The 26,641-nt window shown below is 47.0% G+C and overlaps 1 protein-coding gene across 1 annotated transcript in view; it reads left to right on the top strand.

Moving 5' to 3' along the window:
• The first annotated feature begins 212 nt into the window (after positions 1-212).
• Positions 213-26,641, top strand: part of LOC135896445 (tissue alpha-L-fucosidase-like) — a 93,783-nt gene continuing 67,354 nt past the window's right edge. The window contains exon 1 of the mRNA XM_065424824.1: positions 213-312. Coding sequence (XP_065280896.1) covers positions 218-312 — 95 coding nt within the window. The 5' untranslated portion in view covers positions 213-217. The remainder of the gene's footprint in view (positions 313-26,641) is intronic.

The raw sequence follows: 26,641 nt of genomic DNA, 5'->3' as shown, positions 1-26,641 counted from the left end.
GCGATAGCTTCGCTGGTTTTGACGTCTGAAAAAGAAAGAAAAAAGAAAGAGAGTCGAAGCGTGCGCAGACGTGTCACACGAAATGGTCTGCATGACTTGGCAGCCTTGACTTCTCCGAAGAAGGTCAATTGTTTGAGCGCTGGGGTGACAGGCTGCCGTCACGCTCGACACACAAAGGCCAGTCAGACATTGATGGACCGTTATTAGAAACATCCAGATGGAAACGCGACGGACGACGCGGCATAGACCTGAAGTGCTGGGCGACAGGCGGCGAACTGGCCCAACGACGTTGAGAGAGTTAGGCTATGTGTGGTAAGCAAGGCTCAGTACACGTCTTTTCGTCTTTTCTTTTATAGTATTCCATAAGCCACGCTGCAGTCCGCAGCCTGTGTTACGATGGGTGCATGTTGCTCAGGCTCGTATCCTTGTCCATGTGACGCTTCCGTAGTGGGTCACACTTAGCCAGATCTGCAAGACAATAGGCTTTGACCCATCATTTAAATATATAATTCTCTCTCTCTCTCTCTCTCTCTCTCTCTCTATGCATGTTAGGAAGCTGGCACTTGATCTTGTGGGACCTATTAATGAAAGCGATGTTCACTTTACGTGGACTTCTTGTCTACTGTGTAAGTAGTGTCGCTTTCGCTCGGGCCCAACTCCGATTCCACCTATTCAAATATATGTAAAATGTAGAAATGTTTTTCTGTGATAAACTCTGTGCCTAGTTTAATGAAATTTGTTCCGTTTGAGAGGGAAAGTTTGATTATAGTGAGTATTAACAACGAAATGTCGATTCAGAGCCTGAATACATATTTTTTTTTCTCTTTTTTTTTGCGACAGTTGCCGAAAATTGGTAAGTGTAAAAAAATAGAAGGAAGTTGAGAAATCCGTAACGCGGCACCTGAAATATCGCAGTTCTGTAAACAGCATCCACTAGAACGTCCGCAGCGGGCAAACTTGATACGCTCATTTATATTTTACGTGAATTCGTTACAATGTTTAGAAGGGTATTGCATAAGTCCTACTCAGATATTAGGGTTGTTGTTTAAGAGCGTTATGTAATAAAACAATTTTGTCTGCTTTAGGTGTAGCCATTAGCTGCAATTCACAGAATTTCGATATCATTTTTCATTGGCGAGTTACAGAGTTGTAAACTTGATAGCTTTACTTCTTCTCGGAATTTGCGATTTTCAACGATCTTTACAAAGATATCAACAGCCTGAATAAGAATTTCGCTTTCAATAGTGAATATATTTTTTTCTTCTTTTAAATGCAACAAACCCCATCGAATAGGGCGCAATGGTTGCCGAGAAAAACTATATCGCCTTTCTTCATGTATCTAGATAGGAGGCCCTGTTCACAGCTAAAATTAAGCATCGACCTAAGTGCACTACTTGTTGGCTCACTTTCATGAGAGAAAGTGTATCCTGCGATAGATCCAGGAGTTGACAACTGTATATTGACTGAATTTTTCTTTTAAATTACCATTTAATTAACAGTCGACCGATTCTTTAATAGTACTAGGCGAGCATCGACTAACCAGCGGGCCATTCGACGCTCGCACGGTACTCTTAAAGAATCGGTCGACTGTACACGACCGTAAGCTTTAATAATGAACCTGTCACTTGGAAGCAGTGGTTTGTCGACTCTTCAAGTTAATTACTTTCTTTTTGTCGTCTTTTCTTTATACTTTTCATTTTCTGCCCCCTTCGTTACAACTTTTGGTATCCGCCTGAGTGCCCGAGAATTAGGCGAACTAATCCAAAACTTGAGCTCGTTAGTAAACTAGCCTAATTTGGTCAGGGATAACTTTTTTCGGAAATCATACGCCGGAACCTGTAACGCAATCCGCCGCTGCTGCTGCTGCTTAGAGCCAGGTCGCGTGTTGGATTTCCATCTTAAAAGACATCTTAAAGCAAGAACTCCAAAACTAAACGGTATCTCAATCTACGGCGTCTCATGCAGCCTCATTGTTGCTTTAAGACATTAAAGCTAAAGAATCACTCCATCAAAGTGACATACGAAATGGGCATACAAAACTATTAGTACTGGCTTAGGCACGGCAGTCTGCACGGTCTTCAAGCCACTGCACAATCATCGTCAAATTTAGCCAAGAACCCTCCAAGAAGCCTTCTGCTTCAACTGAACTCGACCTAGGATGCAATTTTATAACTCCTAAACCTCTACCACTATGAACTGCGTTCCCCTTCCCTAGGTCTCCATTGTGTTGCAGTATTTTGTCCCGATCATCTCGATTCAACGAATTAGATAACCTGTCCTACAGCATATCATCTATTCTCGTTGGATCTATAGCCCCTTCTGTTGCCCTCGTAGCTCTCGACGTTACATTCGATCATGTAACGTTACATCTATCAATTTACTTTTGTCGCTCGCTTCACTGTGTTTCACTTTCTTGTTTATTTATTAGCAGGCTACTACGGCTTGTGGAGATTCGACCAGGTGCCACAGAAAACCCTTGGTAGCCAAAATTAATCCAGAGTCTTCTACCATATATGTATACGGCGTTCCGGACGAAAACCCCAAGCATAATATGAAGGCAAATTAATGAACCGACATGGGGTAGCGGTTGTGGCTTCAAGGGATCGCGATTGCATGAGTATCAGGCGCACTATACTTCCGCATGGGTCGCTGTATACTATATCCGTGGTTAGCTTCTCAAGCACTTTCCCTGCAACTTTTCCTGCCCCGTTGGACCCCAGGCCATGCACGTCTTCTCAGGCGATGTCTTTGCTTTACTGCGACAGCAGTTATCCGAGCACTCGAGGCGCATGCCCGCCGTCGGCGCCGCCGCTGCCGTCGTGCTGTCCCTCTGACGGCGCATGCGCCGCTAGCGCGCGTATATAGGTTTAGAGGGGAGGCAATCTTTACGGTGCGTGCCACCTGGGCCCGCTCTGCATGTTCTCTGCCCAGTCATGAACATAGACTTGTGCAGCATAACCTCCGAATGGATATTTTACAATAAATCAACGTGTCATTAACGCTTTAAATAAAAGAACGTGACAATGTTAATTGGTCTGCGGCCGCTAAAGCGGCATCTACCCAAAACTCTTACCCGCGCTGCGCGCAGAGGTGCTCCGTTCCGCTTGGCCTGAGCCCTCCGCGTCAGGCTTTGTTGTAAGTCATGCCAAAAAGAAAAAAAAGGAACATGTACGGCCGCAGTCAGAGGAGAAATTATGTACAGGTTTCCTTACAGCAGTGCGGCTACCGCTTATGGCGTGGCGTCGGCGCCAATATATGGCAGGAAGGGCACAGTGGAGCCAGGTGGCATGTGCTGTAAAGATCACCTGCCTGGTTGGAGGATCTTTTAGATACGCTAAATGCGTTTGGTGCAAAAAAAAAAAAGAAGAAATGCAAGAGCGAAGTGGACGCACCGTCAACGCTCAGTCGCCGTTGGTGGTGGAGCCAGGACAGCGTTCCGGTTTCCGCTGCTGGCGCGATCGTCGCGCTCATACACGCTATAAGCACAAAGTATAGCGTTCCTGCTGAGCAGATAGATGTGTGTATGCGCTGGTCTCAGCATAATGGACGGCTACAATGTTATCCAATATTTCACTGGGATTTAACGGTGTTCTGTCGGTCTTGTTTTGTGCAACGTCGATGTGGGACGCCTGCGGCTGAACCGATTTCTTTCTTTCTTTTTTCCTTTGAACCGAAACCCAACCGATCGGTTACTTTCCGCCATCTTGGAGCTCAACCCGAACCGGAACTTAGAGGAACCGTTCCGAACCGGTTCGACAAAATGTTCGCAATTCCCTGTGGACTGTATGAAGGGCACGTCAGAGGCGCGAAGCGTTCGACAAAAGCTCGTAGTCTCCCGTATTCGGCTAGCAATTCTAATGCTAATACTGAAATTACTTCAAATAAGCTCAATTGAGTTCGGACACGCAATACGTTGTTAATTTTTGTGCCGCCAAGACTGCCTTTTATGCGATAGAAAATGCGTGCGCTTTGCGCGTTTCGCACGAAGTCAAAATTACGGTTCTATGCTACTACCGATTCTGTTAAGGGGACGGCTGTACTGCAGGTGTAATCCAACTGTACTCGTCAGAGAAATGTATAGCGCTGAAATTCCTAGCGTTGGTTGCGGTTGTGTTTCGCGTGACGTGTGACGTCAATGATTCGTGCGACCATGACAATGAAGGAAGCAGGAGCGGAAAGCGCTCCGTTGAATCTACAGACCAAATACGCACATGATTATGAAATAAATAAGTTTACTTGAAACTCCTAGGGATTATCAGAGTGGCTTAAGTTTGCACTGCTTGGTACAGGTATATTTGGTGCCAGGCCACTGGTGTAGGTTTAGGTAAGTTTGTGAAATAGGACAACTTAACTAGGAGAAACAAAATCTCGGTAACTGGTTCGTATGTTCAGTGCCCACATGGTCATAATATAATTCATTCCTGTCAACTATACAACAAAACTACAAAAATGGCACAAAATAACAGTACCGTGATGTAAGTGTTAATGCAAACACTTAGGCAAAAGGACCCGTCTTTGCGGCCTTGCAGAATAACAACTCAATTTCCAGCGAAGCTCTTTCTTTCTAGAAGTTAAATGAATAATTCTAGTTGCCTGTCATTAAGCCATATATCTTGAAACATTTCCCCAGATTTGACTCTCCCGTTTGTAATTTTGGCTCTTTTTAGCAGTTCTTAATTTTTTTTTACAAAAGCAGCAGTTAATCCGCACATATTTTACTTCTGGAACATTGCGCATAAGGTTCCCCAAATTTTTACTAAATTTAATCTCGTTGGCGAACATAGTTCTCCAAAGGCATCGTACTAAATTATGTGCCGTTCTTAAAACACACTTATCACGCTCCTGAGCGCGTGAATACGTAAGCTACTACAGATGTCACGACCTACAAACATTGAACTTTTGCTACATGTGACCGATAGTCCAGGGTTCTACGTTTTCGGATAAATCCTAAAAATAACGAAGAAAAACTGCGCAAAAAAGAACAAGACAGAGAAAGAACCACACGACACAGGCGACACTGCGCCTGTGTCGTGTGGTTCTTTCTCTGTCTTGTTCTTTCTTGCGCAGTTTTTCTTTGTTCTCATAATTTCATACCAACTAGCCCCTCACCGTACGCTTCTGGAATCCTAAAAACTCCGAAAACGCTCGCCGGTAGGAGGGGGAGGAAGATGGAACTTTATTGTTGCAGAAACCGTTGCGCGGTTTATTCCTGGGTGGTTTCCTCTGACAGGGCTCCACTGGCAATCGCGGTTTGGCGGGCCTGATCAAAGGTCGCCAGTTGACTTCCCAGGTCCAGTTCGGAGAGTCTCGCCTTCCAAGACCACGTAGTGAGTGTGTGTGTGTTGTGACTCGTGGCGAAATTGCGTCGCCCGGACGGTCGGTGCACTCGTGTGTTATGTGCGCGAGTGTAGCTGTGTGGTTGCTACACCAGGGACATGTCCGGGACGTATAACTGTCTGGGGAGGTTGCGTGCAGACGAGACAAGTGTGGGTATGTGTTCGTTTGCAGGTGACGCCAGTTCCTTGCCTGGAGTTTATTGAGAGCTTTGTGGGGGGTAACATTTCCCCCAATTCGTATTTATCAAAAAACTCCGATTCTGACGGCACATATAGCCCTCAAATTCTCGAGGATTGCGTTTTGTTGATCGGACTAGCCAATGCATTGAGCCGGGAACACCGCAAGTATGACATCTTGATAACATCATAAAGATACATGAGACGAAATAAAAAAAATTAATTAAATTCTGGGGTTGTACATGCCAGTACCACGACAGACGCAATGTCAAAGGCAAAAGGTGTGCAAATCTGAAAATGGCCGTGAAAACAACTGGCTGTGTGCATGAATTTCTCATAAAACTAAGATTCCTTAAGAAAACGTCTAACGAATGCAATATCGAGCACCTTGAGGATGAGTCGACCTTAGTCCACTTTAGTCCGAGAAGTGGCTACGCTGTGCTTGCTGTACACCTGAATGCTGTCTTTGCTCAGTGGAGAGATGACGCGCTGAGGAGTTCTGGTGAAAAGGAGATTCTTGTTGATGGGAAGGAAAGGTTGGGGCAAAGTGCAGCGCAGTAACTGTCTCTCAGCAGAGGACACCTCAACTGACTGAAGTCCTGCGCCCCTCGGGCTGCCCTTCACGACACAGGACACTACTACGTGCGCTCCTGACATTCGCCGAGGCTGTCGGCCTCGCCGACCGCCTTTAGCTCCATCGCGTTTCCGCGACGTGCTGCTGTTTCTGGTGCACTTTCTCTCCCTCTACTTTCATTCCCTACCCCCTGTGCAGCGCGGGAGTTCTGGTGAGGATGCTGATTGCACTCTTTGCTTTGTTGAGGAGGAAAATTGATCTGATGCAGTTGGTTCTTTCAGGAAGTACTACTAAACAGTGGTTGAGAAGCGAAACCGTAAACCGTACGAAAGAAACATTGCCAGTCAACTGCACTATAACAGCGATTCATTGTGGTACTGGGAGTAAATTGTAAACTCCAATGTAAAGATCGATTTGCCCTAGACATTCGAGACTTCCTTGCCATTGTTTTCCCTAGTTGTACCGGATAACAATGATATCCCCGACTTGCGGCAGACTTCTTTTTTTTCTGCAGTATCGTGCATATGGCGTGAAAGGAATTGTTGAGCCGATCGTGTTCTCGCGCGTGCGTGTCCGCGACTGGCCTGTCCTTTGATGTTGTGCACTGCATCTCCTAGGCTTCCCAGTATCTAGAGCGAAACGTCGAAAGGGTGTTCTCTATGTTACGTTTCGTGAACAAGAAGGAGCGCGCCACAGTTGTGGGTGCAAACATTGAGAAGTGTGCTTGTATAGACTACAAGTTGTAACCAGCGACAACAATCCTGGTACCAGTTGCTGGATAAATATGTTCTAGTATTGACAGTGTGTTCTTGTAAGTGAGAGCAGTCACCTAAATTTAGGAGAAAAAAAAAACAGAAGAACTCCGATTTTGGGGGTTGCAACCATGGGACATATTCTCGGACGGTCCGATTCGGTGATATCGCTTTCAGTGCGCGCTTATTGGGTGGTTGAGCAAATCTGGTTGAGCCTATTGGCTGCTTGACCACTACGTCACGAGAAAGTGATAGTATGCGAAGGAAAACTCAGATTATTTTAATGGGCTCCGGAAAAGTCTCCAATTTTGCCGAGAAATAAACTGCAAGAACGCAGAATCCTAGGTTACCTACCATTTCTTTTCAAGAAATATGAACAAGGTTCGTCACACACTAGATGTGAGCTGCAGCCCTCCCCCACTCCCTCGATTTCCTCGAAATGCAAGCTCGGTGTGACGTACACATCTCTCCGCACACTGGAAAACACACAGGGTAAAACTTAGAAGGCTTTGCTTCAGGTAGATTTTACAAAGATTGTACTGATTCAAGACATAGAACAAAATGAGAACGAGGTAAAAGCGGGAGCCGTTTGGACAAGTGGACTTGTCTTTTTCAAGGTGACATAGGCTTTCCTTGGCACAATACATACAGGTAGGGTCCTTTAAATTGGAGGTAAGACGGGTGGGTGCGGCAACGACTGAAGGTGTGTTAGCGGCGAGGGTGTAGAATTGAGAATAAAGGAGTGCTGTGCACAAGGCCGGTGACACGGCCGTGTGTCGGACGTCGTGTCAACGACCGTGTGCACAGCACCCCTCTATTACCTGCTTCGCTGGTGGTCATGGGCTATCGTGTCTCTGAAGGAGGTAGAAGCGGCAGAAAACGGTGCTCGGGAACAAAATTACTGAAATGGAATAGATATATAAATAAAAGAAAAAGGAGAGGAAAGAAAGTGAGAAGAAAAGAAAAACACTAAGCAACCAAACGAAGTGTTGTTGCCTACAGCTTGAAATTTAGCATAGCGAATAGATTCTAAAGCTCTTTTTGAAACGTTGATGACTATTTGTTGCAATGTCTTGAACTTAATGGATAAGGTATGATTCTCTATTTCCTTTCTCGTTCAGAACGGAAATTTGGCTATAAGACGTAGAGTTTAAGTTCATCCGAGTTATGACCTGGTTGGTCGAAATGCTAGGCGACGGCTTTGAGAAGCTCTTTAGCTGTGTTCGCGCGATCTCCGTTTAATCTGACGTTCGTTGATGTCCCGTTTCACCGATATGTTGTTTTTTTACAGAAGGAACATTCAAGCATATAAATCACATCCGAACTTGTACAAGGAAAGCTAGTTTCGACTTCCTGTGCATAACTACTTGCGGTGCTTTTAGTTTTAATGTAACTTTGAAGGTGCCTGCAGGTGTTGCACCTGTGATACACCTGTCCACGTCACGTGAAAATAGAAATAAACAGACTTTCGCTTACGTAAATTCGAAGTTTAGGCTGAAAAACGTTCTCTCAAATTTTTTATTCTAATTCTGTGCCACTATAAACGCGTATGAGCCGATTTTAGCTAAGCCGGTTCCAACCGCTATACTTTTGCTCCAGAGGCGAACCGGAACCGAACCGGAAAAATATATGCAGAAGACTGAACCTGAACCCGGACCGAACCCGAAAGCTTTTCGCTTCGGCACCCTGCACTATAGGAGAGGACGCAAGCGCTTAATTCGCAAAGGTAGACTTGCGTACAAGGTCTGCAAATGTTTTGACCAAGCGGGTAATTTATGCACCACTTTTTCTTGACCGAGCAGTCAGCGCACCGGAAGGGCCACGATCACCCGCGGGGAGGTCACGTGGTGTTGTGTCTGCGACTAAAAATACCAGCCGCGCGCCCTTCGATGGCCATTGCCAACGTTTTCATGGGAGTGAGCATGATTGCGTACGATCTTATGCGCGGAATGCCGATGACTCTCGGAACCGGCTCGCGTCCATATATGCCAGCTGTTTCGTCGCGATAACGTTCAGGCGAGGATGACAGCGACCTCGGATATCTCACCGATCACAAACACAAAGAGAGAGAGAGAGAGATAGCATTGGATGCTGTGGACCAGATCAGTCACTCTCATTTTCTTCATTCTGTCGTTAGTATTGTTGATCGACTTGATCGCGAACCCGTAATGAGACGTATACGCCCTTCAAGTTTACACAGGACCGAGCTCGGGTGTTCGCACAACCGCTACATCAGATGAATGAGAACAAATAAGCCGCAATGAATACGCGTATATTGGATACGTAGGCGCACGAAGCCCTCTGGCGCCAGCGGAAGACAAAGTTGCGCCGACAGTATCTGGGTACAAGAGCGCGCAAGTACGTTTTTGGTCGATTCACGCATTCCGCGGGTCCGAAGCGCCTGTTTCCTGCGTTTAAGGTCTTCGCTTTAATCTTTCGTTGACACGCTTCCCGACAGGATGAGCACCATTAGCTATCTTTTTTCTTTCTTTCGTTTTTTTTTCGCGGTAGGTGACGCCACCGCAATGCTCGTGGAAAACAATGTCACGTGCATTTTTTCGTGACTCTAACGCGCGACGAATAAGCGTCGATATTTTTCGCGCTGTGCGCGCCCGCGAAGATTTGGTTATACACCACTCTAATTAGGTTTCGACAAATAAGTGCAATATTGTGGCAACACAGGTGAATAAAAATAAGCACTTCACCCAAATATTTCATTACACGCCAGAAAAAAAAAACTTTTCTTTCTTTTTCAGAAAAAGGTGTTCCGTTGCAATTTTACTTTCCTAGATAACAAATTGGTATTTCAAAAAGAAAAAACAGTATGAAACGGATTTAGTGTTCGAAATGAAGCCTGCAATGTGTTGCGAAATGTGCAACGCAATCAAGTTAAAAGTGCCCGTCAAGCCATGGATTTCGGGATTCACGACACCGCTATGTTGGTGGCCTCGTTGCTCATCTATACAAGCCCCATCGTATACGTAAAGCGTAAACACACCGGATGGCCCTACTCAGGCCCAAGTCTCCACACAAAAGATCCGCAGGTGTCACACTCCCTCCTGTGTGTTGGCGTTGTTTAGATGAGTTGTTGCTGACTCACGCGTCTCACGGTACGGAGAACTACAAATTTCAGTGCGTCACCAATAAACCAAACCGCTTGCATAGCACCGTTGAAGTGAAGACCAAGCTTGAGCATCGCTTACGTAAAGATTTGTTCAATTGTATGACTGTGGTCACTTAATAATAATAACATATGGGGTTTTACGTGCCAAAACCACTTTCTGATTATGAGGCACGCCGTAGTGGGGCACTCCGGAAATTTCGACCACCTGGGGTTCATTAATGTGCACCTAAATCTAAGTACACGGGTGTTTTCGCATTTCGCCCCCATCGAAATGCGACCTCGTGCTCAGCAGCCTAACACCATAGCCACTGAGCAACCGCGGCGGGTACTGTGGTTACTTAGCCATGTGGAGGAATACATTGCAATGGAGTTGCTTAGCGCAGTCATTGTCCCGGGGCTTCTAGGTCTGAGTATTTTTTTAATTATTATTCTTATCTATGTTCAAAGAGATGTTGGTGGCCGTTAGACGGTGCCAGCCGGTCCTCTTGTCTTAATTCACATATGTGCTCCGAACGATGTACATGTCTCAAAGAAAGAATAGAGATATTAATATAGTGACCACAGTCCTAATGGTACCATACACAACGTAAACACACAAGAAACGCATGTACCCGAGCGGTTGACAAAATTCATAACCAATGAGGGACGTCATTTGTACTTCAACATAGCCTACAACTTCATTGCAGAAAGCGATGCACTTCCTCCGGCCTGATTTCGGAGCTGGCCATTGCCAACGATCCCGGCTGCTCACGCAAAATTCCTATGAGTAGCAAAACAGAGATGGTCGTCCAGAAGAAGTCAAAGGCGGGTTCATTACATCGAGCGCACACACACACAAAATGAAGTGAAAGCTACGGGACGGAACTTCTCCTCGCGTGTTACCGCGCCAAGTAGACCGGCAGCGTTTGACAAAGCTTTTGGTTTCTCGGAACAGAAAATAAGCCGAGACTAATAATAATAAACCACCTGCGATGGATTCGCATTTGTCCGAATGCGTAATGCGGAAGAAAAGAATGCGAAATGAAAAAGCAGAAAAGTAAATCAAATGTAACGCTCAGCGGTGTGTTTTGTCTCATTTCGCTGTACTGAAAAGTTATTTGTGTTTTCTGTTCCCAGCTTAAACTAAATCGGATGAGTACGTGGGACTTCTTCTAAGAGGGCTCTTACATGCTCCCTCTTCAAGAGGTGTGCTGTACAGCTTTCTCTTCATTGTCACGGTAAGTTGTATGGCGCACCTCTTGTAGCTACCATAACTACCTTCACCCTTCCAGTAGCCGTCAGCAACCTGAGCTTCTGCGGACACGCAGTTTGGTTTCAAAAAATCAATTTGCCTTTTCTTTTTCACTTTCTATTTTTTAAGGCGCGACACTGAGGTGCCGCAAGACTTCCGGAAGGAGGAAAGGAAGAATTATTGGAGGGAAGATGGACAGGTCGGCCTAAACCAGTGCTCTAATCTGCTAACGCGGACAAGAAAAACGGCGAAAAGGGGAAGAAAATAAGGAACGTCGGATGGTGAGGACAGATCAGCGCGCTGCGTGCAGTTGAAAGCTAAAAGCTCAATTCTCAAGCGAGCGCCAGCCTGCTTAGATGTATTCGCCCGGCGCCATCACTCAATACTAAACTGCTGCACATTTTGGCTGAACCCTCTAACGGTGGGCAAGGCCTATAATGACCTGGCACATGGTCTCCGAGATTTGCGCGCGCCGGGTGGGTTTTCAGCTGGCGCGCGAATCTCGAATGCCATGCTTGGCGGTTGTCGATGCACCCCGGAGAAGCGACAACTGACTGCAGCACTCATTAGCGGACGAAGGGCGACAGAGTCCTTGTGAACGATGCACTATATGGAGAGGGCACCTGACTTCGCTGCGAGTCGTTTCAGATACGTGTTTGTTCCTCCTACTCGCAATGCCAGCAGAGTAATTTGCGCAAGTGTTCTTGGCGTGCAAGGAAAGCACGAATGCGTCACTCAACATGCGAGCCGACATTAGCACGCTTTCTTCAAAGACACGTCATATGTTTATAGGCGCATAAACGCAAATGTGAAAAAAAAACTGCGCTGCACGATTACTGCCCGAGTATCGGGGTATATCGTACGTGCAGCAACGGCCCTGAAGAAAGGCATTTCCCTTTATATGCAAGGAAGAAGAGCTAAGGAAGCGTTTAGTTTCTGAAAAAAATGTTGCAAGCATATTTCGTGCTATGTCATTTCACTATATGTAAGCCCAACTACAGGACATCAGCACAGCAACTGCACCAGCTTAAAACTGGTAGAGTACGCAGACAGTATGGAAGGCTGGAGCCAAGGACGCCCATTTGCTAACCTTCAGGAACAAAACACAGGCGCAAAGAGCAAAGAGAGCTGTATTAACTGAAACGCACTAGAGTTGCAGTAAAAGGTACGCGCCACGAAGATACTGAAAATTATCTTCCTTGCCGAGCCAATAACCGCACTGCTTGCGAGCCTACAAATCTGTGCCCTAGTCGATATTGTGTGCACTAAAATGACGACCACACTATGAAACACGTACGAGTAAGTCCACGGCGTTTGAGCGATTCACGAAGTGTAGAAGTTTAGAAAAACTAGCGTGCATTTAGGTTGCGAATTCCATTTCCGTTGTCATAGCTCGAGATAATGCGAATACGATGCCAGCCTAAACAACGCAAGTGTGACGCTTTCCAGTTTCCTCGCCTCGCATGCAGCGCTGACGTCTGAAGCTAGAATGAAAGCTGCATGCACAGGACGAAAGGAGCGTGGGCATGATGCATCCACGGACGCTGCAGTGCCCGCATACAAGCCCACCGCGAAGTGCACGCATAATGCTCAAAGTGGCAACGCCGCAAAGCTTCCGAGGTGAACGGGCGCTAAAGATTACGTGCACCACGTTCGCAGTCGTAAAAGGAAGGAAAGAAAAGGCGGAACGACGCCATTATACAAGGTTCACAGATAGCGCCGCGAAGGTCTCCATAATGCGTTCGACCGTTGCGCCAGAGCGCTATAGCTACTCCGAACTTGGTTTAATCAAGATGTAGTAGATTGTACAAATTCTGACCCTTTCTCTCCTTCCCCCTGTCTCGTTATCCTAGCTATATGTGAGGACCTCGTTATCACACAACCTGTGTCTCACCTTGAACCGCGCGGCAACGTTGGACAACGCTTACCTCGGGCAATGCGTGGCACGACCTCCGTGAAAAAGAGCTCGTATAAGGCGCCCTCCGAGTGTGACCGCAGTCGATTCCTATATGGAAGCAAGATGCTATCAAGATGCGGAGGTGGGATACAAGCTATGCCTCAGTAACGCCCGAGTCTTTATCGAAGCTTCACCGTGCGCTGTTTTTTTGTGTTAATTCATCGAGCTCTCAAGCGTCCGGTCGGAAGTTAACCCCGATTTGCAACGTATCCGATTCAAGGTTGTTTGCCGTGTCGGTAAAGATGGGTCGCACGCACAGTTCTGCCGACAAAGTCTCCTACATTTCCAAGAAACCGCACAAAGAATGCTGAAAACCCTTACAGAATACAGCTGTGCACTGTCTATGTTCGGAAGTGAGAGCGCGGGGTTTTCGGACTATACTGCAAGAATTCTACCGACATTAGTCAAAAAGCAAGTGTAAAGCCCTAAGTCCGCCCAGTGTCTATGAAAAGTCTATAGACTTCGCAGATTAAATGGATGTACTAGGTTAAAGCAGCCAGTAGGGTTAGCAGGTCTGTCATACGGGAAACCAAAGTAGCGTTAGAAAGACACACAGAAATCAATGACAACATGCGGAGCTATTTAACACCTTTAGCAATTTAGAGCTGACACGATCTCGACTGGTTCAGATGGGCCTTCACCCCAAGAATCAGGGGATGGTGACGAAGGCGGGCATCGCGATGATTAAGAATAGAAAGAATGTATTCACTTCATTGTAAATAGTTGTGACTCTATCCGACTCCCAAGCGGTTCTGCCTAACAGGGTCCAGGACGGCCTTAAATAACCCCTCGCCTACAGCCGACACAATCGGTGGAGAGGTCTCCCCGAAAGGGTCATTCACTCCTCGTGGTCTTGGGGGTAGTCGCTGTCTGCTTGGGAAACTTGTGGAACATACGGAACTTGGGCAACTTGCGGAACTGTCAGTGCCTGCGTGTCTATAGCGCAGTCTTGTCCCCTTGTAAGGTTGTGAAGTCGACGACCTCATCCCCTTTGTGTCTCCTCTTTCTGTCATCCCCTTTGTGTCTTCTCCTTTGTGTCCCTCCCTTCGTATCTGCTCAGAGATTGGCAGGAGCCATAGGGGTGACGCTTTCTCGAGGATGAGGGTTTTAGCCTCGACAGGGGAAAGCAAGCTGGAATGTTTTATACACTTGAGAGATCAAATTCCAGGCAACTCATAGCAGTGCCCTGTGCTGCCGTTCTTATACCTGTTCCTGTCTTTTTAGCGCTACTTGAATCTTAGTCTATAGATCTTTTATAATCAAATGCCACGAGTAATAGACGTTAGCATAAAGTTGAATGTTTACGAATCTTTATGATTGTATGAATAAAAGAAAAATTTATAGGTTTGGTGCCGATTGAAAAAGAGAGCAGAAGATTCGAATTGCTGCACTTGCGTTACCTGCTTTGTCAACTTCTCAACATTGGCGAAATCTTGATGTCTTCAGCGTCTCGGGCCTTATGTGAGCTTATGTGAGCTTCCGTTGCAAAATGTAGGCCGAGCGTTAAAATCCCGCCGTGGGTTGGTCTGAGTTCCTTCGGCTGGCACTGTAACGTTACTTTTGAGAAATATATTGTCGTTTATAAAATGAGCTCTTTGAATAAGTTTTCGCCAACGAAGACGTCACAAAAAGGTATTTGAAACGACCGTCATAAGTATACAAGCATAGGAAATGAGAGCGAACAAAGACTGCAGAAGGCGCCCGGACACTGCCCGAACTGCAGCAGACGACAGGCGCGAGTCCGTGCCCTGACGTAACGCGAGCGGCGCTCGCAGCGCCCCTGTAGGTCGTTCTCGGGGCTAATGGCGTTGCGCTGCTAAGCACGGGGACGCGGAATCAAATCACGGCCGCAGAGGCCGCATGTCGATGGGGGCTAATTGCAAAAACTCAGGTGCCCCGTTCAAAGGGGGGCACGTTAAAGATGCCCTGGTGGTCAAAATAAATCCGGAGTCCCCCACTACGGTGTGCCTGATAATCAAATTGGGGTTATGGTATGTTTAAAACCCCAGAATTAACACAGAACGCATGACACAGCCACAAGTAGTACAGTGGTACTCAACGATTGAAGCGCGATACCCGCAGCGTGTGGCTGTCGGAATTATTGTGCGCCACCGTTGGGGCGCTGGGGACACCGGTCTGATTCATTTTTATAATCAAACGAAAGCGAATGCCTGTGATTGTGGATTGTGACTGCATTCGGCCCCTTCAGCGATTACCCAACGTTCACTCGGGGTGAGAAAGGGGCCGGCGAGCCACCATGTGATCTGATTATCGCGTTTCATTTGCTGAGCATAGTATGCGTGGGATTGTAAACAATGTAGTCGCTGATGATGCCACAATCCGAGTTCATCTTGCTTACACTCGCCGAGCACCTACAATGTTCAAAAAGTAAAGCCAGTTCCACGCAGTGAAATCTGTCAAGACCGCGAGGCTGGTGGTGTTTTCACAAGTTTGAACTCGTGTTTAGCTGATTTTCATCATACTTTTCTCTCGTTGTCGTCGTTTTGCTAGACTCGAGCTTCGGTTCCGGATTACGCACTCTCTTCAGTTGCATGAGGTTGTCATCAAACTACAGTCTATCACACACCTTGCAGCTGCGTCCGCACTCACAGTCGAGGAATTCTCTCTTGAAGCGTCCATCGGCACCCTTTGTAGGAGGAATCTCTCTGCGTCGACGTCTCTGCTCGGCCTCCTAGTATCGAAGTTGGGGGTCAGCTTGCCTCTGCTGGCACTTGGCTTGGGTTCCCTTCTCTTGAAAGGGGGGAGGGGGGGGGGTTGGCTTGGCTCCACCGGCACTCGGCTTGCGCTTCCCGTTCTCGAGCCTCAGCGGTAGCGGCTTCCCTCCGCAGGGGCTTTGCTTGCGCTTCTCGCTCTCGAAGCTCGGGATTTGCGCGACGTCGGTCTTGCCGCTCTCGTGCGAGCTCTCGCTGCCGCTCGCGCCGAGCGGAATCCATGGGGCGAAAGGACTCGCGCCGGCGGAACACCTGCTCCTATACCCCTCTCTTTCCCCCTTTCCCGGCGTGCGCTCTGGCCCCTGCCCCCTGCCCCCTTGGGTGACACCGGACAATGGACGGTGAAGGATCGATTTAGTTCCGCTGTTAAGGAAGTTTGCACTCTTTGGAGCTTATCTTGTCCCACAACGATAATAGTCATCTGCCTTGCTTACGTTTCCTTTCTCAAAAACTCTGCGCTTGCTACTCACCTGTCAAGAAAGCTATGTCACGCTGATGACGTGCATGTCGTTCATTGCGTAGAAGTACCGGGCGCGCAGCGTTAAAGAGAATAAAAGCGAGAAATCGATTATTATTATGGAACAAGATAATCCCGAATAGGTGCAAACTTTTTTGAGCGTGTAGTCCGGAATCCACGAAACAAGAATTTGTAGAACCATACAATCGGCATGTCGAAAGCTCGCGTCGAACGAGAAGAGTAGATATCATGCCGTCGGCGTCACACGATCGTCGTCACGGTCGTCTTGCTGCTGTCGTCACACACATGTGCGCGTCATACACGCAGCCGTTCGTCTCACACAAGCACTTTGGTCCAATTGGTAACGCTTTGCCTAAACCCAAACGAATCTAGGTAGCCATGCTGCAGCTACTAGTAAAAAGCATCGCAATACATCGATTCTCATAGTGCGACGTATCTGCTTCTCTCTATCTCTCTTTCTCTTCGTGTGTGTGTGCGAACACTCCTTCTTTGTTCTATTCAGATAATAAACTCAGTTCAGTTGAATTCAAGGCGAAAGCATGCAGCAGATAAATTATACATGCATAAGCCCTTAGGGTTGAAAGTGTTTGTTTATTTTGTTCTGTAATCAAGGGACATGTAGACAAGTTTCGCCTAAATTAAGAACTTTTTGAGGAAGCTGCGAGGTGACTTGAGTATGCGTAGGCACAACCGTCGTCTTGAGAAGCCCCTGAAAGATCTATAGATATACAAGTCCCGGCGTCGAAAAAGCTATTCACGAGCTTCGATGTGCAGCCACGCGCCACTATGAGGGCACTGACATTTTCACCCTATGGGTGAGGAAGGCGATGGACAATAGTCGGTACATACAAATAATGTGATTTCCTATATACCTGCGCAGGGTTTCGGAGATGTTCTTGCACAGCACGTGAACCTTGTTAGCAGAATCTTTCATAGCGACTCGTCTTTGAGCGATACGAAAGCGAAGAAGTCTGAAGAAGGCGTGCATTAGCGACCTCTCCAGCTCCATCGCAAAACCAGCTAAACTGCCCGAATCAACGTTTCACAGACACTTCTCGCAAAATGCAGCCACGCATAACACGGAGCAAGACTGCATAAAACAGCAGAAAGAAAGGGAAACCGCAATATCAAAACCTAAATATAGATGGCCAGTATTTGCAAACTAGGTCGAACCTTTTCTTTTTCCCTTCTCTTTCACGTTGCTCCGGTGCCAGCCACTGAGCTTGCGTCATAGACACACATGATGTCTACGTGTCGCGTAATGCGTATACCGATCAAGCCGTTGCGTTCCTGCTGGCAGGTCAGCCAGCGCGCCCCGTTCGTTCCCAGTGCAGTTACGGGCAGTGACAAAAGTCGAGACACACAACGAACGTGACAGCCCTGTCGGCCACGTAGGCTCCCGGAGTTGCGATTACATCGTGTCTTCACAAGGACAAACCGTGACCCTGTACCATATGAAGGGATACCAGCGTCTGGTGTGCCAAGAACGTCTCTGAAAGGAGGAGCCCAGCGATCTACTCGGGATGCTCGTTCGTAGCCAAACTTAGAAAATGTGCACAGGACTCCTGAACGCTGCCACCAAGCCTTGTTTATCTATTTCTTGTTACTTCACTTGGTTAAGGCGTTGCACCCATGTCGTTTTAGGCAAGCAAAAAACACAGACAGACAGACCACAGTTGTTCGAAGTTGTTCAAAAGGGGCATAGATATAACCGCCTGCGGCGGGCACCGCATTAACCACGTCGTCTAGTTGTGGCTTCGCCAAGGAGGCTTCTACGGTCAATGGATAGATCACCGGCGATAACAGCTCTCTCCTTTTTTTTTTTTTTGTTCGGAGCGAAACCAGATCGTCGAACCGCCACCTCGCGCGGGATTTCGATCGGTGATGAGATCTCTGGTTCACTGCCCATCGGATCATCGACGCTGTTTCGTTCACGGATAAACCGGGCCTCGCGTCAACCCTGCCCTCACCTCTCAAGGTCAGCCGTTGTGTAACGGTTAGCCGAAATCGCGGGCAAGTTACCAAGCGTGTGACGTGGATAAGGAATTGTTTCGGTGCGTACACTATAGACCACGAGAATCAAATTGCTGCGTGCGCCAACTGTGGATTTCCTTGCATTGAGGACAGGCTGTGGCCTCAATACATTTGCTGTGGAAGTACATAGCACCTTTTTGAACGAACTTGCAGGGACCTTAAGAAAGTGTACGTTCAAGGGAAAGTTGATTGACGTGAGGGCGCGCATACAGGGCATTACAATCGACGAGCAAAGTAAGGCGGCGCTGATTTTCAACGAACCAGATTAATTTCTTCTGGTGCGGTTACAAATGACAAGCAAATTATTATTATTATTTGTTTTGCACACATATACACATATACACAGGTAACAGGAAAGGGAAAGCGAGGAGCAGGCTGGCAACTGCCACCGGAAGGGGCACAACGCCTGCCTACTCTTCTGAAGGGAGGCGACAGCAACACAGAAATGGAAGATAGGAAGGAGGGGAGGAAAAAGGAAAAAGGAAAGGAGAGCAACAGGACAAATCTAAAGACCAAAGTAGAACACTGCAACAGGACAAATCTAAAGACTAAAGTAGAACTCTACAGCCGGAATTAAAGTAACGCCGCGTCGAACAGCCACCACAATTATCAACCACGTCCATGGCTAGTTCGCTACGCGGCTGATTGTGTTCTCCACGATGAGACGCCAAGGGAAGCTGCACGTAATCACCGTTTCACGTAATCACCTGCACGTAATCACCGGTTCACAATATACACTACAAGGTGTTTGAACCCGCCACCTCCCATCTTCGAAGGAAGGAGCGTTAGGGTACAGTACTGATCACACACAGTAGGGCCGGTCACTAAAGGTCACGCTACAACTGAATGTCGAGTGTTCATGCTACAAACGTGAACCTAAGTTAGTTAGGTCTATAAAGGTTAGTAGGGCGCGATGGGCCTGATCACGTTTAGATGCACAGCCACTGGGGTATAAACATTCCTCGAGTGTCGCACACCGCAGGCCAAGGAGATGATAGTTTCTCACTAGTGACATGCGCTGCGCACTGAAAGCGGGACACTCAAGTATAAGGTGCTGAAGTGTCTCGTAACAGCCACAAGACGTACACAATGGACTTTCCGCACGCCCTTGTCTGTATAAACGTTCGTGCACGTTCACGCAACCAACCCTCAGCTTGAGCAGTTGTGCTCTAGCGCGACGAGGCAAGCCTCGACCGCGAACACGGGGCGGGAACGTTCCATTTGCGACGCGCTGATCTGGATGCTGCTTGAGTAGGTGGCGACGAATCAGCAGACGAGCGTCATCAAGCTTGCACGTAATTTCTGGGCAGTCACAGTTGTTATGAACGCAACTTGAAGCGAGCCGATCAGCCTCTTCATTTCCGGCGATTCCTACGTGTGAAGATATCCATTGAGCTACGAGACATACCCCACGTGATGTAATTTTGCTCGCAGAGTCATTAATGCTGCGCACAAGTGGACAATCAAGCTCACTGCATTGTAACCTGCTAAGGGCAGCGCGGGAGTCCGTAAAGATGACAACCTTCGATGTAATTAACTCCTCTTGCACGTATTTCAGTGCAACATTAATCGCTGCTAGTTCCGCAGTTGTTGACGAAGTTGGATGAGGTATTTGAAATATACGTCGTACTTCTGTTGAAGGGCAGTAAAAGGCTGCAGAGGCGCCTTGACCGTCGTTGTGTACAGATGCATGCGTGAAAACTTGAAGATAATCTGGAAACTTTCCGAACAAGTGAGATTGAGCCAATTGAAATATTGCCGAAACAGCCATATCAGACTTTTTGTGCATGTCAGGGATTGTGAGGAAAATGGGGAATATGTGTTTCGTGATACCTTTTGGAGGCGGAGACGTATCTGAAGCAGCATGTTCAGAAATGGTAGTGATATCCATAAATAATGCCGCCATTTTTCCCATGCGAGATAATGGGCGGTGAATCAGACGATCAAGGAGCGATTGACCATTCGATGCGCGGTGCAGACGCTCAATGTGATACAGAGCTCTCTGATCTGCTTGCAGCCTCAGGGGTAACTGATGCGCTTCAGTAAGTAATGCAATAGATTGCGCCTCACGAGGTAATCCAAGCATGAGTCGAAGGGCAACGCGATGATCTCGCTCCAGTTGGGCCATCAAACTAGGTGGTATGTTCAAAATTGGTAATGCGTACAGCATGCCTGAGAGTACAGATGACTGGTACGCCTGAAGAGCCGTTGTTTGGTCGCAACCAGCACCTCGAGCAGTTAAGGCGGCCACATACTTAAGAAGGGAGTGCGATTTGCGTCGTACAGATTTAACGGCAGGACGCCAAGAGATGCGATCATCCACAATTAAGCCCAAATAACGGTGTTGTCGCACCCAGTTTATAGGCGTTTCGTCAAGATACAGTCGGCTCATTGTTCGACGAGCGCGTTGTTTAGGGTGATATGCTATTGCAGCCGACTTAGCAGGTGATATGAGCAGGCCAACTTCACCCAAGTACTCCGAAGTAGCGTTGAGAGCTCTTTGCAAGCTTGCACGAAGTCGCGGACCAAGGTGCGAGGGGCCGCTTATCCACAGAGCAATGTCATCTGCGTAGACAGCTATGCTCACAGGGAAGTCAGTGTCTCGAGGCAAACGACTTGGAAGCGCGGCGAGTGCCGCGTTAAACAAAAGCGGTGATAATACGCTGCCCTGTGGAACACCACACGTCACATTTCGGTATTCACTAGTTACTCCTCCGACACGCACTTTCATCCGGCGCTCCGACAGAAAATTATGCAGAAACTGGAGCAGACGACCCGAAATTCCCGCGGTTGCAAGAGCGAAAATAATCGCCTTATGCGGAACTGAATCGAAAGCTTGTTGTATGTCCAGGAAGAGCATGTAAGCGGAATGTTTGTTTTCTTTAGCAAATTCGAGTGCTGAGACGAGGTCTGATATGCTGTCAAGAGCCGAACGGCGGCGACGAAAGCCACTCATGGCATCAGGGAAAAAATTCAGCTCCTCTAGCCTGACATCTAAGCGAAACAAGACCATTCGCTCCATTAACTTGATGATGTTCGAAGTTAGGGATATTGGTTGGTAGGACTTCAGGTGCCTTGCCGGACGCCCGGGCTTTAAAATTGGTATTACCACGGACGATTTCCACTCAGCAGGGATTACACCGGTTCTCCATACTTCATTATACTCGTCCTATATACGGTCATGGAAACTCTTATCAACGTTCCGCAATGCTTGATACGTCACACCATCTGCGCCTGGAGCAGTGCGGCGTTTGGAGAGGCTCAGCGCGTGTCGCAGCTCCTCAAGAGTGAAATCTGCCTCGTCCATCTGGCAAGCTGGACCGTAGGAAGCGATTACGGTGCTGTGGCTTGTCAAACAAGGAAGGTCGCTAATTGTGGTGTCACTGGATGCATGAGAGATGAAAAAGTCTGCAAATGCCTCTGCTATTACTTTTGGTGACTGGCCAGTCGCTATGCTCAATGTAGCCGTAGGATTCTTGCAGATTGCAGGAGTGCGGAGAGCCTTCAGTATGCGCCATACATTTCCAAAACCACTTCCAGTATGCAACGAACTGCACAAAGCTTCCCAGCTCTTGCGACGAAGCTGTTTTGTATGCCGCCGTATGGCTGCATCAAGGCGATTGTATATAGTCCAGTCGGTGCGTCGTTTAGAGCGCTGCGCCCGTCTATAAGCGCGCCGTCGACATGCGCGGATCCGCAAAAGCTTGAGATCGGGATTTGGTTTGCCGATATTCCGTCTTCGTTGTACTGTAGCTTTTTGTAAGCACTCACTTATAAGTTTAAATAGGCTGTCTTGAGATGGTGCCTCCGAGATCAGCTGTCGGAACTTGTCCCAGTTAGTAACTGTATAAACGACATCCTGGCGACCCGCAGTATATGTTGGTGTTAACCAAATGGGTAGGTGATCTGAGCCCCACGGGTCGGGTTCACATGACCAGGCTAAGCACACATCTCTCGTTGTTATCGCAAGGTCTATAGTGGAATGCTCCTTTCCTCTACCAATAAATGTAGGTGAACCGTCATTCAGTATTTGGAGATCATTCTTGATAATGAACTCGTTAATCTCTGCCCCACGATTGTCTTGGGGACGGCTACACCATCGTGGATGGTGGGCATTAAAGTCCAAGCAAATGTCAAATGGTTAAACACCTTAAACGAGAAAGTGCAAGAGTAGAGTTGAAGATTAATATGCAGAAGACAAATGTATTGGATCGCTAACTTCTTGAATGACGGAAAAATATATATAAATACAAATGAAGGACAAAGCAATGCATATCTCCATAAGCAAAGGAGTTCCTCAAGGAAGAGTATTAAGTCAACTTCTCTTCAATGCAGCTATAGCAGGCTTACCAGCAGTACTTCCAGCAGACGTAAACATATCTATGTACGCTGATGACACATGGACATCGCAAAACACTCCAGTGATTGTCAAGCATCGTCTGCAGGAAGCTTTAAATGCAATAAATGAATATTTAAGAGAACGGGGCATGAAGATATCCTCTGCCAAATCAGCGATTTGCCCTTGACGAGAAAAGAAGTAGGAAATTTCATTCTTTCAATAGGCGGTCATGAGATCGAGCTGGTTCGGAAACATCGTTTTCTCGGCGTGATTTTGGACCACCAGCTTCGATGGACTAGTCATTGACCGCCCTAGAAGACCAAGTTAGTTGCGTCGTAAATGTTCTTCGCAAAATCGCAGGTACGAAATGGCGTGGAACGACTGCATCCCTGATCCACGTTCACTCAGCACTTGTCCATCAGAGAATTGCTTACTCCACCCCTGTATTACACAGCTTATCTGCGACGTCCCGTCACTGACTACAGCTATTGCAGGCTCGGTGTTTACGAGTGTGTCTAGGAGTCCCGCAAGCTACTCACCTCACTATTGCCGAAGCACATGTCACCATAGTTCGCAGCCCGTAAAGATGCCGGCATCTCTTCAGTATTTCCACCCAGCATTCTGCGCACCCACTTCTTTCAATTATAGAGGACCGTCCAGGTGCACAGATACACGCCATGTTTCAAAAGCATTATTCACGACTTCCACGATCGATTTTTTTTTTTTTGGCACAGACCTTTGCTAATCACCATGGCTTCTACGGGCACCGAAATATAAACGTCAATTGAAGGTCTTAACAATAAAAGCGACATTTCCACATTAGCAGCGAAACAATTAGCCTTACATTAGCTATTTCACAAGTACCAGGAATCTATTCACGTCTACACGGACGGTTCTGTAACCAAAGAAAGTGCGACTGCAGCTTATGTTATACCATCTTATATCCATACCATATGTTATGTTACCTACCTTATGTTATACCATCATTATATCTACCTTAGAGGTAGAGTATGTTTGTCGACTAGGACGCACGTCGTCTTCAAAAATGGCGGAATTAGTAGCAATTCTCTAAGCCACTTCTTTTACCAAGACATATGAGACACCAACAGAGTAATTTATACGGATTCTTTATCGGCTTTAGCATGTCTTGAAAATATTGATGACAGCCAACCACACACACAAATAACATACGCAGTGCTGAAGAGTTTAACGCAGGCTATACCTAAAGAAAACATGAAGTAATATTACAGTGGGTTCCAAGACATGCTGGTGTAGCAGGCAACGAATTAACGGACTAGTTGGCAAAATCGGCCCATAAAGATGCAGAAATACAACTCACCCCTTTATCGCCAATGGACACGCAACGCACATTGACAGTACTAAAGGACTTGTGTATGTCAACCTGTTTTAACGAAACTACTAAGGAATTGATTATTTACGAAGTCTACCCTCAACACAAATACCGGCTGGATGTATACAACTTTCGAAAAGTATCGAGGTACTAATTCATCAACTGCGCCTTGAGACAGCATATACCAAACCTTTCCTATATTGAATAAAACGGGCTTCTTCCCCGGCTTTCATGATGAGGATGTTCGCAATCTCCTCCTCGAACGCTTCAGAAACACAACGCAAGGACGGCAGCTAGAACAAGCGCTACACTCCACTGATGCTCACCGACCTTTCTCACCCGCAAAGTTGCTGAGTTTATTGCCATCGAAAATAACAGAGTGAAAGACATTGAATGCACACGAACATTCTTACGTAGATACAGGCATCCTTAACAAGTACTAGATATTGTATACTGAATAGACACACAATATAACTAATGCTTTCTTTCATTATCTGCAATTATTAGTGCTTGTATATTACGTCTTATGCTTTTTTGTATTCTTAGTTGAAACTCACTCTTAACTGTCATATTCTGTGCGTGTATAATTTTAACTCTGTAATTCTTCATCTGTTCACACGCTCATCGGAGTCTACGTCACGGCCGCTGGTGTGACTTTGTTTGTGACTTTGTTTGCAAACTCATTGTGGTGCGACTTGCCTTTGCCTCTTATATTTATCTGTTCGAAAATGTATTAGGACTAAGTGCTGCAGGTTTCTGATCCGATGACGTCGTTTCTTTTCATTTTAGTACTACGTGTCTTTTTATATATCGTTATTTCTGCTATGAGAAAAGGAGTAGCCGTCACCATTATAGGGTGGCTACATCTCTTTCTTTTATTTTCAGTTCAATAAGAAGAAAGGTAATGGTCAATAATCTGGCAAAATAGCAACAATTCGTGATAGGCAGTCAGCCTCTAGAATCCGTACAGGAGTACGCGCATCTAGGTCAATTACTCAAAATGTATCCTGATCACGACAAGGAAATCTACAGAAGAATAAATATGGTTTGGAGCTCATACGGCAAGCATTGGGAAACCGATACGCGTGCAGGATACGACAACGACGAAGTGCGCGTACGGAGGCACTGGTGGTTTCGGCACGAGCGCGCCTCCCGGAACGAGCGCCTCGCCAGTGCTGGCTCCTACGCCTGAACTACTGTTCTGTACCTGTTTCCTTGAGTCGGCAGCCAACCACGGCGGTAGAAACGTAACAGAAGTCATGACCGACAACTTATCACTATCATTTACAAAAAATTGTGCAATAATTGCATTCTACCAGTGCTGATACATGGGCAGGAGCTTGGAGGTTAACAACGAAGCTTGACAAGAAGTGAAGGACCACGCAATCAGTGAGGGAACGAAATAAATTCACCGACGATTACCATATTCCCTAATACGAAATTTGGGCTGCGTGTTTTCATTTCTCGATGTATTGGCTGGCGCGGACAATCTGTCTTGTGCGGCACGTTGCAAATGGGGCGAAGTGTGGCGCAACTGCTTCGCTAATCTGGAGATCGCGAGAGGCAGCGCGTGGGTGACGCGTGGGCGCGATTCGCAGCAGCCGCCGCAGCCAGACCCCCCAGACCACGTGCGCTGCACTGGCGCCACCTCGTAGCCGTCGTCGCCACACTACGCTTTGCTTCTGACGCTTTCGCCGTACCCTCCTCCTCCGCTTTGCTCCTCGCGTCTTTCAACCCACACTACGCTCCGCGTTCGCTCTTTTATCCTTCATTGTGCTCCTTTGCTCGGTTACGCCAACGCCTAAGCTCGCCGCAGGAACGGGTGCCTAAGAGTTGCGCTCTAAAATGTTAGGCGCAACGTTAACAGACAGGAAGAGAGCGGTGTGAGTCAGAGAGCAAATGGCAGTAGTCAATATGCTAGTCGATATAAAAAAAAAAGAAATAGAGGTGGGCACGCTATGTAACGCACAGGGTGTGTATCCGGTGAGCTGTTAGATTTACAGAATGGGTGCCAAGAGAAGGGAAGTGCAATCGAGGACGGCATGGAATTAGGTGGCGTTATCAAATAAGGAAATTTACATGCATAAGGTCTGCTGGCACAAGACAGGGGTAAAAAGAGATTGCATGGAGAGGGCTTCGTTTTGGAGTGGACATAAATAGATGATGATGATGATGATGATGATGATGATGATGATGATGATGATGACGACGACGATGACGACGACGACGACGACAGTGACACATATCTTGAGCTTCTTGCTAAAATTATGCTATTTTTCGCTGCCCTTGTGCATTTTGAATAACAGACGTTGTAAAGTGGGTCCATGTGTCCAAGTATTTATGCGTATACTCGGGCGCGACAGTCTGTTGGGTATTGGTCAGATACAGAGCAAGCGACCTTTTTTGCTTCAGCTGTGGCTAGGGCACGAAATAAACAGTTTAGTCATTTTGTTTAACTGAAAGTGCATCTAGAAAGTGAGGAAGGGGTCCTCCACAATTGAAAGTAAACATGTGGCAGAACTGACAAACTTTTTCGTTCGTGAGAGCTGTTTGCCA

The sequence above is a fragment of the Dermacentor albipictus genome, chromosome 1, assembly GCF_038994185.2.
Source record: "Dermacentor albipictus isolate Rhodes 1998 colony chromosome 1, USDA_Dalb.pri_finalv2, whole genome shotgun sequence".
Classification (NCBI taxonomy): domain Eukaryota; kingdom Metazoa; phylum Arthropoda; class Arachnida; order Ixodida; family Ixodidae; genus Dermacentor; species Dermacentor albipictus.
Note: the sequence above shows the minus strand (reverse complement) of the source record. Positions and strands in the feature narration are given on the sequence as shown.